This window comes from Hypomesus transpacificus, chromosome 23 (assembly GCF_021917145.1).
Source record: "Hypomesus transpacificus isolate Combined female chromosome 23, fHypTra1, whole genome shotgun sequence".
Classification (NCBI taxonomy): domain Eukaryota; kingdom Metazoa; phylum Chordata; class Actinopteri; order Osmeriformes; family Osmeridae; genus Hypomesus; species Hypomesus transpacificus.
The window spans coordinates 7,074,988-7,092,372 of NC_061082.1; the positions used below are offsets into that span (position 1 = coordinate 7,074,988).

Genomic DNA, 17,385 nt, shown 5'->3' on the forward strand with positions numbered 1-17,385 from the left:
ACTTCCTGAAGCCAAAAGTGACAAGCTCCTTTGTGCTAAGGGTTCCTATGAGCACAACACTATGAAACCCAGGTAACACACTTGGCTGCATGGTCCATAACTATCATACTTATTTAGTTATTTTCCGGCGGGCACATGATTGATGTAATAGTTAAGCACATTGGAGGGCAATGCTACATGAGTTCCATCATATTACATGATTCGCTGTATCAGAAGCAGTTCAGGGTACAGTTTTGGAGGCAATACTTTCATCATGTACCTTCCAGTTCCAAAGAACGTCAAAGCCAGGGTGCTTAGGAAGGGTGGAGCGCCCCAAGACAGATGAGGAGGGAGATTGAAGGGAATCAACAAGGAACTTCATGCACAACTGAGTCTTCTGAAGGTTCGCTACTTCAAAGCCCTGATTCCATACTAGCTGGGCTGTGGCGATGACAGACACAAAGGTATAATTAGGACTAAAACCATGAGCTAAAAGGTTACTGTGAGACTCTTCACAGTTTTGTGCACCTATAGATTTGTTATTAGCCATTTGTCTTTCCTGTACTTGTGCCCAGCTTACTGCTAACTGCACTGTGACACACACACACACACTCACACACACACCCTGCTCAAAACAAGAATCAAGGCACCGAGTGGGAAGTTGACGATCTAAAATGTATGTATCTTTTGGGATACTTAAGACCCAGCCATTTGTGTCTTTCATCTTCCATCCTCATCAGGAGTTTATTTTGTCTTCACTGTATGGTTCTCTCAGATGAACTCAAATGGGTGGGATCCTGTCTCAGTGGATAGAGAAGGTGTGAGCAGAAGAATGTAAACACCCCTCTGGGTTAGAGAACGCCTGTGGAAGGGCCTTATCAAGACATCTCCCAAGTGCTCCAGAAGGCAAATGATCCCAAACAAAGTGAAATACAGTACCAGTCAAAGGTTTGGGCACATGTGTCCACACTTTTGACTGGTACTGTACATTAAAATGTCAAGTCGAGACAGACATGATCTGTTTGAGATGCACAAGTACTATTTGACCATTGTCGTGTGCAAACAAGAGGTTTTGAAGGATATGGTTCAACTCACTTAACCCGACCTCACCCTGAGCCCAAACACTGCACTGTCAAATCAAAGGAACTAAATATATTGAAACTAAAGTTACAGGATTGAGCAGTTTTTTCTTGAAAATCTAAATAATTGCTTCAGTCGCAGATAGCCAGGGGTAATTAATAGGGAAAGTTTCATTATTAAGATGACATTTCCTCTGCATGCAGTGAAAGCTGCGATGCTGCAGGTGTAATTACAGAGGATTTGATATGGAGCTTGTGTCTGTATAGAAGAGAGGAAGCTGGTGGAGGTGGTTGGGGGCAAACCTTTCAACAGCTACAGAAGATGTGGGTTTGCAAAAGGGTGCAACCATAACTGAAAGCTGATCCAGGTAAAAGTTGATCTTCAAACTTCCACATGATTGTCGAACAGAACTGTAGGATCAGGGAGTTGACTTGGTGGATTCACTTGTTGCCACAAGACTAAAGGCTTGGCATTGATCATTTGATCACTTTTCGACGGTAATGAAGAATGTAGTGTTTTCAGACCTGTGACAGCATTGGAACCGTCCCTCAGCTCAGAAGAGGGTCGTTCTGAGGACAGAAGCACCACCGGATCTGCTCTCCAGTGTCCCGTTCAGATAAACATGCCTGCGACAGCTGATGTGGAAGGTTCTTTGAAAGCTGTTGAGAGACCGTCAGAAGGCATTTCCTCTGTTCCACATGGTCTCTCTCTCCCTTCCTCTCTCTCTCTCACACACTTTCTGAGGGCTTCTCTGCTCTTTGATTTCTGTTTACGTTTCTGTATCAGCACGAGGAAAAAACCTGACATGTTTGGACAGGAAAATACAGTCAACGATGTGGGAGCTGACTGCCACTGGAGTGAGTGACTACACACTCACTAATGCTAGGATTAGCACCACCTCCTCTCTCATTATCCTCTTCACATTATTGACACCAGCACACGAATCAACAGTAGCACGGTGGAAGCTGGGAACCATAGCAACTTGAATTGTGCTGCATCAAAGGTATCAAAAAATGACCGAGGACCGCACAGTGTAATTATTGGCCGTTAAGGTTGCTGTTCAACCTTTTCACTGTGCCATTGCTTTGCAATGTCATGTGAAAAAGGGACGTGTTTTCTTTCTTCGGGAGACTCCCCTCAGCTGAAGTCCAGAAGGCGATTTGCCGGCTGCTTCTGTCATCCCCAGTATGAGGATTCCTATGTGACTGCGGTAGTTACATGACCAAACTGCTCTGTGTGGGGGAGGTAGGGACGCTCTGTACAGTACTGAACATGCTCAGCCTATCTGCCCTGGACTGATGCGGGGGTGGCCAAAATGCCCCTCTCATCTCTGTTTTTTCTTTCTGGAGATAAAGAGACGCAGTGGTCTTTAATGTGTGAGAGAGAGATAGGCTCTGTGAGCTGGGTGATATGCACAGCCTGTGTCCCAGACCACCAGGCAGCCTGGCCAAGGCTCCAGGCCCCAGGCTCAGGTGTGAAGATGGATTGGTGAGATACAACACCGACCTGTCCATCAAACCCCCAGCGCTGGGGCGGACAGGAGGTGCGTGGAGCAGGAAGCTGGGTGTTTCATCCCTGCCTCCCTGTCCGCTCCTCTGCCAAGGAAAACAACCTCATAATCTGCTGTCCCTTCATCTCCCTGTCGGCTGGACTTCTGTCCGCTACTCTCAGGGTTCAGTGCGGAGTCCGACCACTCCATGGCCTCCTACAAGACGTCTCAGAAGAAAGATTGAATCAAACCTTCAAGCAAGTCAGGGCAAAATACAGGAAAGGATGGAGCGGTAAAGGGAGATTTGGGTCAAATGGTTGCCTGAGGGGGTAGAGTACATTATATTTAGCAACTCTGTCTCCTCAAACCAACTCCAGTACGCAAGAAGGTGACTACATCCTGTTCTGTGCCCTGATCAGACCTGGCTCTCTGGCCCGGGCCAGTCTGAGCAGGCCAGCTGGGAGAAGCAACTCTAATGATCTGTAAACACTGCTGTAATGGCTGGGCGGCTACCCTGACAGCCTGTAATCACCCCAGTAGAGGCAGGGCAGGAGACAAACCCCACTTATTACCACAGGACAGGACCCAGCCACTCCAGGTTGCAGCTGCCCCCAGGCCCTGATCTAGAGTCAGCTTACTCTGACAGTTCCTCTATCTAAACCATTGAGAATGACGATGATAAACTTACCCCAGATCAGGAACTAAGGTAGACATTGTAGCATCACCAGTGGTGTGTGGTGATTACGGTGCTCCAGGAACCAGTTTTAGTCGGTAGACTGGTCAGAGCCGTGTGTTATCCGCATAGAGCAGAGGACACTCGCCTTATCATTACCCCTGGCTCTACCAAACCCTTCTGCAGGACAGCAAACCTTTGACCTCAAGAAATACCCAAGCTGCAGTCAGTCTTCTGGCTATGACATCATACTCTTTGGTCATTCCACAGGTTGAACGACAGTGTCAAGTACAGGCAAGGTCGTGACCCTTTGACCCTGTGATAAGGCTCTAGGTTGATATCCCCAAAGCATAGTTCGAGGTCAACCTCAAAGATACTCGTTTATACCTTTAAGGGTTGAAAAGTCAAGGTCTTTCAGCAACTCCTTTCTACATGCTGTTATGTTGATAGTTGATGGTGTGAAAAACGGACACATCAGACATACTTCTAGTCTACAAGGAGTCTCTCTTTATTACCCCTGTTCACATTCCTAATGAAGACACTACTCCTAGTCCAATGCTACTCTCATGGTACCTGTCAGCCATTCTAACAGATACACGGTTCAAACAGGAAGTTGACGATGAAGAGAGGCTTTTCATCATTGTGAATGAGGCAGTAGCATCATGGGTACACACAATGTCCAATGACTATCAAAACCCTAAAAGAGACACACAAGTAACAAACATAGCCTAAATAAACTCTTCCCCCTCCCCCCAAACAACACTGTCAAATGTTCCAGATCCCCCCCCCCCCCACCCCTTCAGTTCTGTGGCATAGAAAATCTTGATGTAAAATATTTGCTGAATTCTTCTGTAAAATAGCTGTTGATGTTCAGTGGGTGTTTCTTGGGCATGAAAGTGACTGTAGCTCATTTCTAGCTTTCAACATTACTGCATTCACCTCAATACATATTGAAGTCACTGGTGTTATTGCCAGATGTTCTATTCCATGCAGCTTGAGTTCTCAAACACACTACATCCCTATAAACAATTCTAATATTTCAGTCACAGCACCACTATATAGTTATGTTGCGAATAAGTGGCATCCTGGACAGTAGTAACATTGCTTAAAATATCCTCCTTTGGAAAAATAAAGTGCTTCAAAGAGAGAGAGCCAGAGAGAGACAGAAGACAGAAAGGGAGCGAGCGGAAGAGAAGATAGACAGAAGATATTGCGAGAGAGAGAGAGCGAGAGCGAGAAAGAGAGAAAGAGAGAGAGACAGAGAGCATGATGATGATACAAATGGTTATCTGAACAGGATGGTTGTGGAACACTGACGAGGTTGGGACGAGAACAGTCCAAGCCAGCGGAGTCATCTGCAGTCTCCAGTAGCATCCATAGTCAGTTCGATTGTCACTGGCGTCTCCCGGCCCCAGATTCGTTGACAAGCTTGTGTGAGGGGGAAATGGGAGCGGACCAGGCTAGGCAGAGCCAGCGCGCTGAGGGAAATGATGGCATTAGAGGCCCAGCGACTTGCGGACGATCTGTTGGGCCAGGCTGTAGAACTGTTCTCTGTCCTCGCGCCACATCTTGGAGGCGTCCACGTTGGCTCCGCTCTCATCGTTGGGCTCTGCAGAGAGGAGAACGTTGGCAGAGAGAAGGTCGGCATGAGAACACAAGTCCATTCAAGCCCAGCCCCCCCCCCTGCCAATCATCAGACTGTCACATCCGGTCATGAAATTGGAATAAGTATGCATTGGAAAAGGACAGAAGGAAGGTGTTTGAAGGAAAGATTTGTTTAAAAACACCCTCGTCCCATGTACAGTAGCTCAGTTCCTCTCCTCCCTTGTGCACAGGTAAAGGGCCAGGAATCAAGCTATGTATTATTGTGGAGAGTCCACCAGGAGAGTATGGAGATGCGACTGAGGAATGTCCCCGGGGCAGGGAGTCTGCAGGGTGGGATATACTGCAACGGGTCAACTCCAGCAGATGGAACTCTACACGGTACAGCTTCCTCCTCCACACCCTCAGTCCTGTCGCCACCTCCATTCTCACATCACATCTCTTTGTGTGGGACCGACATCTGATCACCCCCGGTGACAAACGGAGCACAGAAACTCCCTGGGGTTGACCTCCTAATACTCTGACATGTAGACGTCCACTGGAGCCCTCGAGATCCTTCACACACACACACAATGTGACAGTGACAATGGCAGAAGATACATACATCTTGTAAGTACACACACATGCACACACACACACAGACCTGCTAACATGCTGACGACGGAGAGGAGGATCTTCTCCACGCTCTGCACGGGGCTCCACCTCTCTGCGCTGCTCTCGTAGCCCATGGGGTCGTCACCGGGAGCGTGCAGGATGGAGATGCACACGCGGCCATCTGGGTAGACTGGAGACCGGGGAGGAGAGAACGTTACTTAAGACAGTACAATGTACATGCACACACCTGAGCACCTAAACACATGAGACAGAAAGACAGACAGGCAGACAGGCAGGCACAGACAGACAGACAGACAGACAGACAGACAGACAGACAGACAGACAGACAGACAGACAGACAGACAGACAGGCAGACAGGCAGACAGACAGACAGACAGACAGACAGACAGACAGACAGACAGACAGACAGACAGACAGACAGACAGACAGACAGACAGACAGACAGGCAGGCACAGACAGACAGGCAGGCAGGCAGGCAGGCAGGCAGGCAGGCAGGCACAGACAGACAGACAGACAGACAGACAGACAGACAGACAGACAGACAGACAGACAGACAGACAGACAGACAGACAGACAGGCAGACAGAGACCTGTGCTGGGTCCATATCAAAGCCAACTGGTCTACCAACAGCCCCTCAGACATGTAGCGGTAGATTGTTATCTACAGCCAGGACCAGGCTGTGGCCCTACCGCTCTGCCAGGCCTGCCACAGATAGACAGGCACAGGTAGGCCTAGATATGGATCCGGCCCTGCCATCTGATAGCTCCTCCATCTCTCAGACCTGCCAGGGCCACCAGACTGATAACACCCTGCCAACAGGAAGCCCCTTATCTGACCCCCCCGTCGGAGCCCTCAGATACAGTGCACCTTGATGAGGAGTGTAACAGTAGCAGAAAAACTAACCACAGGGCTCTCACAGGGCCATAAGGGCTGGGGGTAAATGAGGCATCTGGTGTGTGTGTGTGTGTGTGTGTGTGTGTGTGTGTCAAACCACACATGGATTCATACTGACATTCATTCGCAACCACTTAACCACTAACTGGCTGTAGGCTAAACATCCAAACAGCTATTTTATCGTCTTGTTCTCATGTTGACCAAAAAGACAACCACTTACCCAAGACAAAGCCGGAAATACCACCTGACTACACAACAAAACCCAGACCATTTCTCCCAGCAGTTGTCTGGCCGCATGCCAGACGAGCACAATAGCGGGGCCACGTTAGAGTGAGTGTTCTTGTGCCGGTAGTTTAGCTCACACATCAGAGAAACATCAGAGGCAACACGGACACCTAGTCCTCTAATCAGCTGCACTGAGCGTGCTCCAACCCCCCCCCCCCCCCCCCCCCCCTCAGATCAACACACACCGTGCTCTCTTATTTACAGCCAAGGTCATGGGACAGGCCTGGCCTGGGCTCCACAGAGAGGGCTCCAGCAACATAACACACACTGGCATTCTCATCCTCCCCTTCTTTCTGACATCAACAAAGGAAACTGGAGATGGATGAATCACCAATACTACAATGGGGTGACATTTGAAAAAAATAAAAAGGGCTCAACTGTGCCTTGTAAACTGTTGAGTTACACACACGATTCTCTCCATTTCTACTTCACCCCCCAGCAAAGTTGATACTGTGTATGGATTTCCACTTACTGTTGGGGTGGAACATCTCGCAGGTGAACCTCATCTTGGGGGGGCTGAGGGGGTAATCTGAGGGGAAGCTCAGGATGGCAGGAAACACCCCCCCCTCAAAGCAGGTGTCTTCAGGACCCCTGGGGAGGGAACCACACACACGTTATAAAAGAAAAGAAGATTAAAACAGGGTGATACAGCTCGTGTTATGTCACGCAAACACGGTCTTCGCTCCCGATCCAGCCAGCTAGGGTGAGTGTCGGACCACACCAGACCAGGAGAGGTGGGCTTATGAGGGGGTTAGATGCTGCTCCTGTGGTGGTGGTTGTCTGAAACTCCATCTAGTGTCCCTTTGTCTCGGTCATCACAAACTGAGATGGGTTCAGAAGCAGTTTACCTGCCCTGGGTTAGGATTAGACAGGGTGTCATGCTTCACATGGAGAGCACTTTTTACAGAACCTGGTGCATGGATGACATAACAGCTGGGGAAAACAATGAACAAGGTCCATATAGATAGGAGGAAAGCAGGTGAAGACATGTGATGATGTCTGACTGTATCTACAGTACAAACTGCAGCTACTATACCATGACGTTCTATGAGCACCAATTGGCTACTGTGCTGGTCATGGAGCCCACAGTAATATATGATTTGCTCTTGTACTTGATATGTTGCCTAGGAGATACAGATGTAAACAGTGTGACCAAGACAGATCCCCAAAACACATTTCCATATACATCTATACAAAGAACTTAATGTTCAAGTTTGCATACCGTTTTGGCCTGCCAATCAAAACCTGTCTTCTGGAAGGTATGAATCATCGACATGAGAACACATGAACAGTTTTAATCTAATTTCCTTAAGAGTTCAAACCTGGCTGGCCCGTCAGACCCACTTCCTTGTTTGGATTGGCAAAAACCATATTCACTTAAACAAATCCCCATCTGATCTTTCAGCTCCTCATCAGCTGATTGATGGCTGCTCCTGACTTTATCTCTCCCCATCTCCTCTCCCCATCTCCTCCCCCCCCCCCCCCCCCCCCCCCCCCCCCCCCCCCCCCCCCCCCCCACTGTGGAACCTTGTGGTCTGGCCGGGTGTTCAGCGGGACAGTCATGAGTGTCTATACTCAGGCATCCGTTCTATTTCTTGTGACCTGGTTTCCAATCCAAAATCTCAGGCAATCTCATCTCTGAGGGGCTTTGAGAGTGGCAAACAGCTGTGGAGGAAGGCTGCTGCTCCTGCTCTGTGTGTTTATGGTTATGTGAGCTGTGGAGGTTTAAGTATCAGGGGCTATTACACCATATGGAATTCTAATCTCTGTCCCTCTCCTGGTAGACTGTAACCCAGGCTGTAGCATAAGGCGTTGGAGACTCCAACAACAGAAGTTAGCAATGAGGAAAATTACAACATGGAGGATAAAAAGCAATAGGGGCCTATCATTACAAAAGTAGGGCTTTTGGTTAAGGTCTGTAAGGTACCCTGGCATGGCTGCCACAGTAGAGCTCAATGGAGTGTTTAGATCTTTATTAAGAAACCAAATTATCTGAAAAGTATCCCTTTATCTTAAGGCTCTAGCTAAAACTCAGCATTGAGTTTTGATTTGGTTACTAAGTGAACATAAACAAAAATGATCCTGTTGACCTACACACGTAGTATATTGCACAACCAAGTCAGCATTTCGATGTCTAAAGCTATTTAGAATGTAGCAGTCACTGCATGGAAGAGGGACACCTAGAGACCAACAATCTACAGTACAACTCGTTTAAATCAATCATTTACAGGTTTGTTGTTATGTTATTGCACAATGCTCTGAGTCTAACAAAGACCTCTTCTGTCTGCCTGTCTGATTAATACATCAACACAAAGTTGTTAATCACCAAATAGTCACAGGGAAATACAGCCTGTGTGCGTATCTAGGAATTCTGCATCGAATCCTACGTTCTAGAGCAATCATTGACTATATGGTATTTGTTACAAGGCATAAGGTGATTGCCTTTACTAATGTCCAACCTAAAATAACTACAAACTTACATAATGAGTGCCTCCCATTCAAAGAAGTTTTCTTCATTTGCCGGACCTACAAAAAGGAAATACATAATTACATGAGACATTTACCTTGTTAAAATAATATGTAATACGTGAAATGTTTTCATTTCAGAATGAACTAACGGTAGCTGTGTTTGTTGAGCGTTAAAATAACTACTGTAGCTGCGTATCCCTTACCAGCAACAATCCCCTCTGGTGGATTCAATGTCAGCTCTGCAACATGGCATCGTCAAGAAAAAGACAATTATAGTTTGAGTTATAGCATGTCAACAAGTAATTAGCTCTGCCAAACAACAGTCAAAAAGTTAGCAAATGAGTTAGCTGGTTGATTAGCTGGTGGGGGTTAGCCTAGCTTTCTAATCTGATGACGAGTAGCTAGGTAAACTAGCCTCTCGGCTAGCGCAATATAGCCATATGTCAAATAAGGTAGCTATCTTACAGTAACGGCTGGTTAACTAAACACTGAAGCTGCCAACTCACGCTTATACTCAGCCATCAGTCTCTTCAACGCCGTGCCAGCCATTATGTCGAACTCAAAATCTTAAAGTAAACACAATCTTGTGATTTTGTTGTCAACGCAGCTGTAGACAGCTGACGATCAACTGCTTGTGTTCACACTACTTCCGGGTTGGCAGATGACGTCATCGGGCCGCTTGCCCTGCCACTCTAGTCTTGCGAATTGATTAAAATCAGGAAACCACTAAAGTAAGAAAAGTCGACACATTGTGGGTATGAAAAGAAAGGGAAAGCAATACACTAAACACATTAATTAACATCAACGTCAATAGACTTATCAAGAACATGTCTGAATACTTTATGTCCTGTCCAGAGCCATAGACAATTGATTGATGGTGGTGATGATGGCTTTGGAGAGGGCAGGGATGGTGGTGCAGTTTAACTACGTGTCTGTTCACACAGGTTTGGTGGGAATGAAAGGGCATATGAGGTAGCTCATCGCCCCAGTGTCCCGTCTCCCCCTGTGTCCTGTTATTCCGTTTCTTCCCTTGCCGATGGTTTGGTTCCTAAATAAGAAATCTCACCAGATGTTTCCACATATGTTTTGTAAACCTTTGTTTTATTCTCAAAACATACAGAAACGTGAATTTTTGATCCATTGTTGAAGATTCTTGTGATAAACATTAGATGTATTTATTGAGAAATTAAAAAGATGTGGAAGGAGTAAAGTTAATGAATTGTTGTTATTTCTTTGTTGAGAAATGTCAGGGAAAAATTATTATTAGTGAGGAAGACATTTGTCAAACATCTACCGTTCTCCGAGCTACTGTAAGACATAAAAATAGCATTGAAACTAAGAAGGTACTGAGGAGTCAAATACAAGCTCAGCATCTACAAATACTGCACATTTTCACAAACTATTTTAAGTTTAAATTGTATAAACTTAAGAAGCATCACAAGATTCCTATCAGATGTTTGCAGCAGTAAGTTTTGTCACTTGTTACGTGCCAACAACTATGAAAACTAAAATGACAGTGCACGTTGATGAATCAAAATGTCTAAAGTTTTAGAAATGTAATCAGAAATTCATAAATAAACACTGTATAGACAAAAAAAAGTATAAAAAGGAGTACATTTAGGCAATTGCAATATTTCACAATGATTTAAAAGACCATTGAAGTGTTGCTGAGAGTGAGCAGTCGGACAGTTTCCTCAATCATCTGAAGCCTTCACTCGTCACTTGTCACTTCGCTCGACCTCTCAGAAATATCTGTAAAGAAAAAACGATGATAGCTTTGGTACAATAGCTCAAAAGATTTGATTATTAACATACATATCTTTCATACAATATGTGTTTTTGTCGCTGAGAGGGAAGTATTGCCTCACATGCACTGGTTGCAATCACACCAATGTAATTGTCAAAGACCAGCAGTTGTACAGAAACATCCAGAAAGACTTTAAAAAAGCAAGTACAGCCGGCAAGGTAAATGCTATAAGCAAGAATCATGGATACAAACATTATTGGTTTCAAGTCATCTTGTGGCCAGCAGGCTAGCAGGCAGAAGGAGAGATGGGTCCCTGAGTCTATTTTATGAGGGGGGTGGGGATGTCAGCATTTGGACAGGCAATGCAGAGTAGATGGGTTATCTCAGTGCTATAAATGAACAGAGAAAAAACCCTTTGGGGGCAAATTGAAATTCACAAACGGAATTTGAATTCCCTTTCAGTATTTTGTAAAGTAACATTTGATACCAACACTGGCATTCACAGAGAATAAGCAGCAGGTTCAGAATAGTGCCACAGTGAAGTTCCCCCTAAACGCTGGTCTAGGATCAGTTTGCTCCTAAAGACTCATTTACAAACATAGGATTGAAGAACAAAAACCTGACCTTACATCAGTGTCTAGGGGGGCGGGCGACTTCACAACCTCAAGAGAGGAGAGGGCAGCCGGAAGTGAAAGACCAAGAGGGCGAGAGGCTGACAGGGTGAAGGATGGTGGCCTACCTGGGGCTGGGGGCTGGGGAGGGGAGGTGGTGCTGATGGAGATGCTGGAGGGGTGGAGGGCACCCCCACAGGTGCTAAGAGAAAAGAGCATCAATACCTGCCGGGGTGAGAACCAGGGCCTGGAGCAGGTCAGACAGCGACACGATCCCCCTCACCAGGTCCTCGCTGTCCACCAGCACCAGACGGTGAACCTAAGGGGGGGGAGGGTTCTAGCTTAGAAAGTGTCATTAACAGATAAGAGTCGGGTTTCACAGATTCATTCTTAGAACGAAGCTCTTAGCGTTAAGAGCTTCTTAACGAATCTGGGAAACCCGGCCAAGTGCTGCAGCTTGTCGGAGATTACCTCAGCTTCTGCGATGCGGTCGATTATCGTCTCCAGAGTCTCGTGGGGGTAGCACTTCAGCACCCCCTCCACGCAGCACGCTCTCATTTCAATCACCTCCCGCATCGTCAGGTTCAGGTTATTATAGTTCTTCTGAGCTGCCAGGTTCTACAACGATGACAAACTCCTTTTAGTACTTGACACTGCCGCAGAGTGGTACATTTTAGTATTGCGCTTACAAAATGTTTCACATTTCCGAGTGCATACATGGCCTTTCTGCCTGGCAAAGCTACCGCTTGGGGAAGTGTAGTCAGTGTGAATTTCTGTCTGATCAGAATGCCTGAAACTATTAACCATTATACCCGTGTGTCAGTGTGATTCAGTGTTGCTTTGTGTTGGACTTACAATGACATCAAACCTGGAGTAGAGTGCCACCACTTTTCCTGAAGAAGAAGTTCGTAGAAAAGTCATGACAAGGCTGTCAATCAGCTCATACTTACAAGCTCAGCTCACGTTAACGAAAACACACAGGGACCCCCTCCAGATACCTTTTTCATTGACAACAGGGAGGGCAGAGACCCGCCTCTCTACAAAGATGGCGAGAGCGTCGTACACTGTGGCTGACTCCTGCACAGTGGCCACTTTCTTGAACGTTCCAATGTCCACTTCTCCAATCCGCTTCTGGAGAAAACGGGGTTTGATGATCATGGATCCCTAAGAAGAACCAGCCAAAGAACACAGACAACAGTCAGGTCTTAATGAGCATTGTCCCTGTCGAATAAACCACATGAAGCACACATGAAGAGAAAACATTAAGAAGTTGACAGTTTCTCTTGGGTTAGGATCAACATTCAAACCCATCCAGATTGGTTGGAAAGGCCCTTACGAAGAGGTGTAAGAACTTGAGGATGCGTTTATGTGTGAGAATGTGGAGCACGTTGCCAGACTCTGGATCAATGACAGGCAGCCTGTGGATCTTGTTCTTCAGCAGAGAGTAGATGGCATCAAAGAGGCTTGGGAGAAGACAACAAGTAAAGTATGTTAGCAACAGGGTTCGATTCGGATGGATTCAGTGGAAACCTGTGTAAGAAGTACCTGGATTCTGGAGTGATGCTGATTAGAGAGTGGAAGGAGCATTGCAGGTAGACCTCTAGAGCAGGAGGGAGACAGCACAGTCACAACAGAATCTGCAGAGAGATGTTGACATGTGATGGCAGATAGACAAAGGAAATGATGGAGACTCACTCACCTCGCCAGGTCTCGATCTTGTGTTCCTCCAACTCATAGATCTGGACCTGGAAGACGCCAAAACAGATATACAACATATGCCACATATGTTCAGTAAATTGTCTGATATTCTATTCCTTTTATTTTAACTTACCAGGGGAGACTTGTAGTACCGGTGAAGAATGTTAATGAAGTCTGTGATGGTCAACATACCTGCAGAGAGACAACCACATGGTAAAAAGTCTCTCTTTCAGTCTCTCTCACACACGCACACACACACACACACGCACACACAATCTGCCGCACCCCCTTCTACAGGGATAGGGTGTGTGTTATTTATAACCCAGGGGAGAGTGTGGGGGATTAGATTGTCCTGCCAAGCAGACACTAGGGCCCAGGTGCTACACTAAAGTTAGAAGTTTGGCACCAATCTTACAAGTCAGAGGCGATTGGACCAGGCCAGTCAGGCCTACCCAACCACTCGAAATTCAGGAGGAAAGCCTTCCGGCTCCTTCCTGATCGTGTCACATTCTACTCCTACCTCTCTCACCTTTCAAGGGCTCCTCTGGGTCCTGCAATAAGACTTTATAGACATGTTTGACACATGCAGATATTTTAAGGAAATTGTGTATCAATATGGAGTTATTTTTGTCTATAAATTAATGGACACACGTTTGAATTATTTCATCCAGACTGCAGAGCAAGAATAGGCAGTACTACCGCTGTGGTAGATGGGGTGCTAGAGCACAGAGAAAATGCTGTTATTTACTTCCATGTACATCCAAACACCCTCACAGGCTAAACCCATAGCTCAGCACATTCCCTATGAGTCAGCCACTATAGTTTCTGGGTATCTGGTTGGAGTGGTGAAAGCTGAACCAGAGGTTTACGGGGAATGGCTGTAGCGATGTTACCAGGTGTCTGTAATGTGAGTCTGCCTCATAGCTGACCTGTTGGACTTTAAAGGTTAAAGGTGTTCAGCCTGTGCAGGTTACGAATGTCTGTCTCACCTACGAAACACTGCAGCTTGCTGTCCCACAGAGGCGCGGCTCGAACACCGTTGGCCACCAAGGCAAAGAAAGCTTTTTTCACCTAAACACACACACACACACACACACACACACAAACGGGATGTATCCTAAAATGTATCCTAAACGAACACACAGAGGATTTGGATAGGAAGGGAACGTGTGTGCTTCTTAGTCAACTCTGAGACGTTTAATGTCTCGTGTCAGTGTGTACCTGCAGCGTCGTGTCAAAAATGACCAGCTTGGAGCTGGTTGGAATGGCATCGTAGCAGGAGTGGTTCATCATGAACTTCATGTAGACGTCGGCATCAGGATCTGCGGCTCGGTCTGCAAAGGGGGGGCAGAGGGGGGGCACCCTGCTACAGGTCCGTCAGTCTGTCTCAGTGGTCTAACACACAGACACTCATCTCCTTCTGCTTACTGTGATGGTGCAGAGACAAAGACTAATCCAGTTGGGGGAGTACACACTGACATGTGAGCAGAAACACACACAAACACACACTAAACACCCGAGAGTTACCTGTCCCCGCCTTCATAGAGAGCTCCTCCTCCTCAAAGAAAGGGACCTCAACACAGAGAGAGAACAACAATGACCCATTCAGCTACGTGAGAACCCCTTCACAACTACATCGACAATGATGGAAGAAGCATTGAGAGTTGACAGCTTGTGACTCAAATTAACAGGCTGTATTTCCGACTAAAATAAACCCCGAGCAAAGCCGGGGGTCACAGTGAGGGACAAGGCCTGTGATCTTTGTTAGGGTCGAGGGGTCAGAGGTTAGCTCACAAGCTGGCAGGCTACATGCTACACGAGGACTAAGTAAACTCTGACAGCACAATGATACTCCCCATATAGAACAGGTAAACTCCATAAGAACCAACAAGAAGTATTTTGAGCCTCGTAGCACATCAACTCTTTTCACTGATTTTGACTGTATTAAATGTAGTCGAATAGGCAGCATTAAAAGGAAGGGTGGGGAATGTGATTAGGTATTCGAGGCAAATAGTTAAAGCTTTGCAGCTTGAAACTTGTCAGATGCATGGTGCAGGACTGGGATTGTGACACTCGGCTCTCCCTGACACCATAACTTCTCCGGTCTAAAGCAATCTACTAAACTGACTTCCTGATTTGTAGTGCACAGCTCTGTTATAGAAATGCTCCGTCCAGTCATTCCAACAGACGCTACATCTAGTCTGCTTCTTATCACACCCAGCCTCTTATTATAATCAACACTGCGAGAACACAAGCACATAGGCAGAGCCAAACACTGTGCTGGACTCCAGTACACTGACAACAAGATCTACTATGCCAAGACACCCACAACACCAAGGACAGGGGGTCCCTGCTTCATGCCTTACCTCAGGTAGAAGCTCCATGTCTGGGGGCTGAGAAGGGGCGATGCTGGGTGGCTGGCTTTGTAGACTGGGAGACTAGAACTGGCTGTGTCTGTCACGTCCTCAGCATGAGCCAACTGAGCTCCGGTCTCACAGAGAGACCAAATCTAAATTGGGCATGAGGGACGGTCAAGGCATGCAGGCAGGGGACTGGTCAGACAGGGAGAGGGAGTGGCAGATGGACAGAGGAAAGAGAGCAAGGGAGAGAGAGAGAGCAAGGGAGAGAGAGAGAGCAATGGAGAGAGAGAGAGAGCAAGGGAGAGAGAGAGGCGTGGCAAGAGAGCGGCAAGTAAGGGAGAGAGAGGGGTAGGGGGAGGGGTTGTGTGTGTGTACACAACATGCCTTCAGTCATGGCTTGGCAGGGAAAAGGCAAGGAAGGCTACAGGGCTCGGGTTAGCAACGCCCATCTCATCTGCCCTGTGTTAAAGAGGGAAGGGGACAGGCAAGATTTTCAGAAGGACATACTACAAGTAGCAGCCATTTTACAAACCCAAACTGTAAGAATGATGAGTTTTTATGGATGCAGATTGGGTTTTCATACCTGAGTTGTCAGGGAAATCTTTTCTCAAGTAGTGAACAGAGTCGCTGGAGTCGAGGCAGTTTATTGCTTGCGGCTTGCAACAAGGAGACAAGTGTGATCGCGGTGTTACAAAGTCGTCTGAAGACTAGTCTCCATGCAAATCCATTTATAAAACACAGTTCTCAATAGTCATTTGTCCATACACAGACATGCAACTGTCCCATGTCTCTTCTTTCATTGGCTCCCCTGCATTGCAGCTGTCTAGCCAATAGATCTCACACTTGTGTGTGTGTGTGTGTGTCTTAGACTTGAAAACGAAATCTTTAGTTTGGAGTGGACCCTGGTTCCAACACAATATGGAGTTTGACATCTGTTTAGCTTATTTGCAAAGTAAAAAATCTTTACATGCCGAGTAAGGATAACAGCCGGTCTGTTTAAGTAATGATCAGCATGTCTAACTTCATCTGGGGGGTTCCTTCTTTCTGCACTAAGATATGTTGTACAGAAGTATTCTTTTAGCTTGCATAACACGCACATAGGAATATTTCTAACAGTGTCTATACTCAATTTTACCCCAGAGGAAAGGCTCTGTAGACATTGCTGTCACACACACCAGCTATCACCCAGAAGCCTAGGCTGGCATCTTCTTAAAAGCTGACCTATTCTGCCCTCTGCATCCACCCGTTTGGCTGTGAGGAGTTTCCCTGGGCCATTACAGATGATGCTATTTTTACCTCCGGTGACCTGATGAATGTGTCTCTCTGCTCTCATTTCCCCCCCTTGCTCACTCAGCACACCATAGACAAGACCCTGGACAGCAGATTTATGCAACACTGGCGAGAGGGAATTCACCCGTATGATTACAATACTGAGAAGCTGAAAGACATTTACCAGGCTGGTCAGGAATGCTTCCCACTGCAGGCAGAAACACAATGCCTCCTATATCACAGAGGAAGGCCAGCGGACACACATTCATTATGGGATGCTTCTTATGATTATACTGACACACTAGTGTCATGGTAATAGACAACAATCAGGACACCAGATATTAAGATCACTGAACTGTTACAGTCTAGTATGTTAAAGCAGCTGCCATTCCACTGTAAAGTGTTTGTTGTATTGGTTACACAACACTCCCTGTATGTGCTTACTCTAGTGTCCAGCAGCATTCCAAACAAAGTCTGTCACAACAGTCAACTGGGCTCCACTTTGACCCAGTGTCCTGGATGTCTGTGTGCGTTTGTCTACCAGTTCCTATCAGCTTGAACTGAATCGAAAAAAGAAACTGTCAAAAAAGAAAATGTCGCCTGCGAGGTGAGGT

General features: G+C 46.6%; 2 protein-coding genes across 7 annotated transcripts; both read right to left on the reverse strand.

Annotated features, from left to right (window-relative positions):
* Window positions 1–3,696: 3,696 nt before the first annotated feature.
* ube2g2 (ubiquitin-conjugating enzyme E2G 2 (UBC7 homolog, yeast)) lies at window positions 3,697–9,736 on the reverse strand. The gene is made up of 6 exons (XM_047047374.1): window positions 9,593–9,736; window positions 9,290–9,325; window positions 9,098–9,143; window positions 7,090–7,208; window positions 5,467–5,607; window positions 3,697–4,830 (listed from the first exon to the last, which is right to left on the reverse strand). The coding sequence occupies exons 1-6, from the start codon at window positions 9,633–9,635 to the stop codon at window positions 4,718–4,720; spliced, it is 498 nt and encodes a 165-aa protein (XP_046903330.1). The 5' UTR covers window positions 9,636–9,736; the 3' UTR covers window positions 3,697–4,717.
* A 433-nt stretch (window positions 9,737–10,169) lies between these two features.
* On the reverse strand, window positions 10,170–15,733 carry prkag3b (protein kinase, AMP-activated, gamma 3b non-catalytic subunit). Of its 6 annotated transcripts, none has more exons than XM_047046846.1 (13): window positions 15,509–15,733; window positions 14,670–14,715; window positions 14,364–14,476; window positions 14,132–14,213; window positions 13,276–13,334; window positions 13,144–13,189; window positions 12,990–13,044; window positions 12,781–12,907; window positions 12,443–12,608; window positions 12,300–12,337; window positions 11,916–12,062; window positions 11,670–11,763; window positions 10,170–10,838 (listed from the first exon to the last, which is right to left on the reverse strand). In XM_047046846.1, exons 1-13 carry the CDS (start codon window positions 15,524–15,526, stop codon window positions 10,798–10,800), a joined length of 1,032 nt encoding a protein of 343 aa, XP_046902802.1. In that variant the 5' UTR covers window positions 15,527–15,733; the 3' UTR covers window positions 10,170–10,797. The 6 variants fall into 6 exon arrangements, 4 of the variants coding, with proteins under 4 accessions (XP_046902802.1, XP_046902804.1, XP_046902806.1 ...); XM_047046848.1 differs by having other exon boundaries at window positions 14,364–14,569; XM_047046850.1 differs by having other exon boundaries at window positions 14,364–14,505; window positions 15,509–15,528.
* Between the last annotated feature and the right edge of the window lie 1,652 nt (window positions 15,734–17,385).

What these genes read in the sequence shown, in the direction of transcription:
- prkag3b (XM_047046846.1), bottom strand. An exon ending in CCCTGTTGTCAATGAAAAAG is followed by an intron (nt 12,338 to 12,442) that starts GTATCTGGAGGG and finishes CTTCTTCTTCAG; the next exon opens with GAAAAGTGGTGGCACTCTAC. An exon ending in ACTCCAGGTTTGATGTCATT is followed by an intron (nt 12,063 to 12,299) that starts GTAAGTCCAACA and finishes TCATCGTTGTAG; the next exon opens with AACCTGGCAGCTCAGAAGAA.
- ube2g2 (XM_047047374.1), bottom strand. Translation starts at nt 9,635, where the DNA reads ATGGCTGGCACGGCGTTGAAGAGACTGATGGCTGAGTATAAGC. An exon ending in ACTGATGGCTGAGTATAAGC is followed by an intron (nt 9,326 to 9,592) that starts GTGAGTTGGCAG and finishes GCCATGTTGCAG; the next exon opens with AGCTGACATTGAATCCACCA. An exon ending in ACCAGAGGGGATTGTTGCTG is followed by an intron (nt 9,144 to 9,289) that starts GTAAGGGATACG and finishes TCCTTTTTGTAG; the next exon opens with GTCCGGCAAATGAAGAAAAC.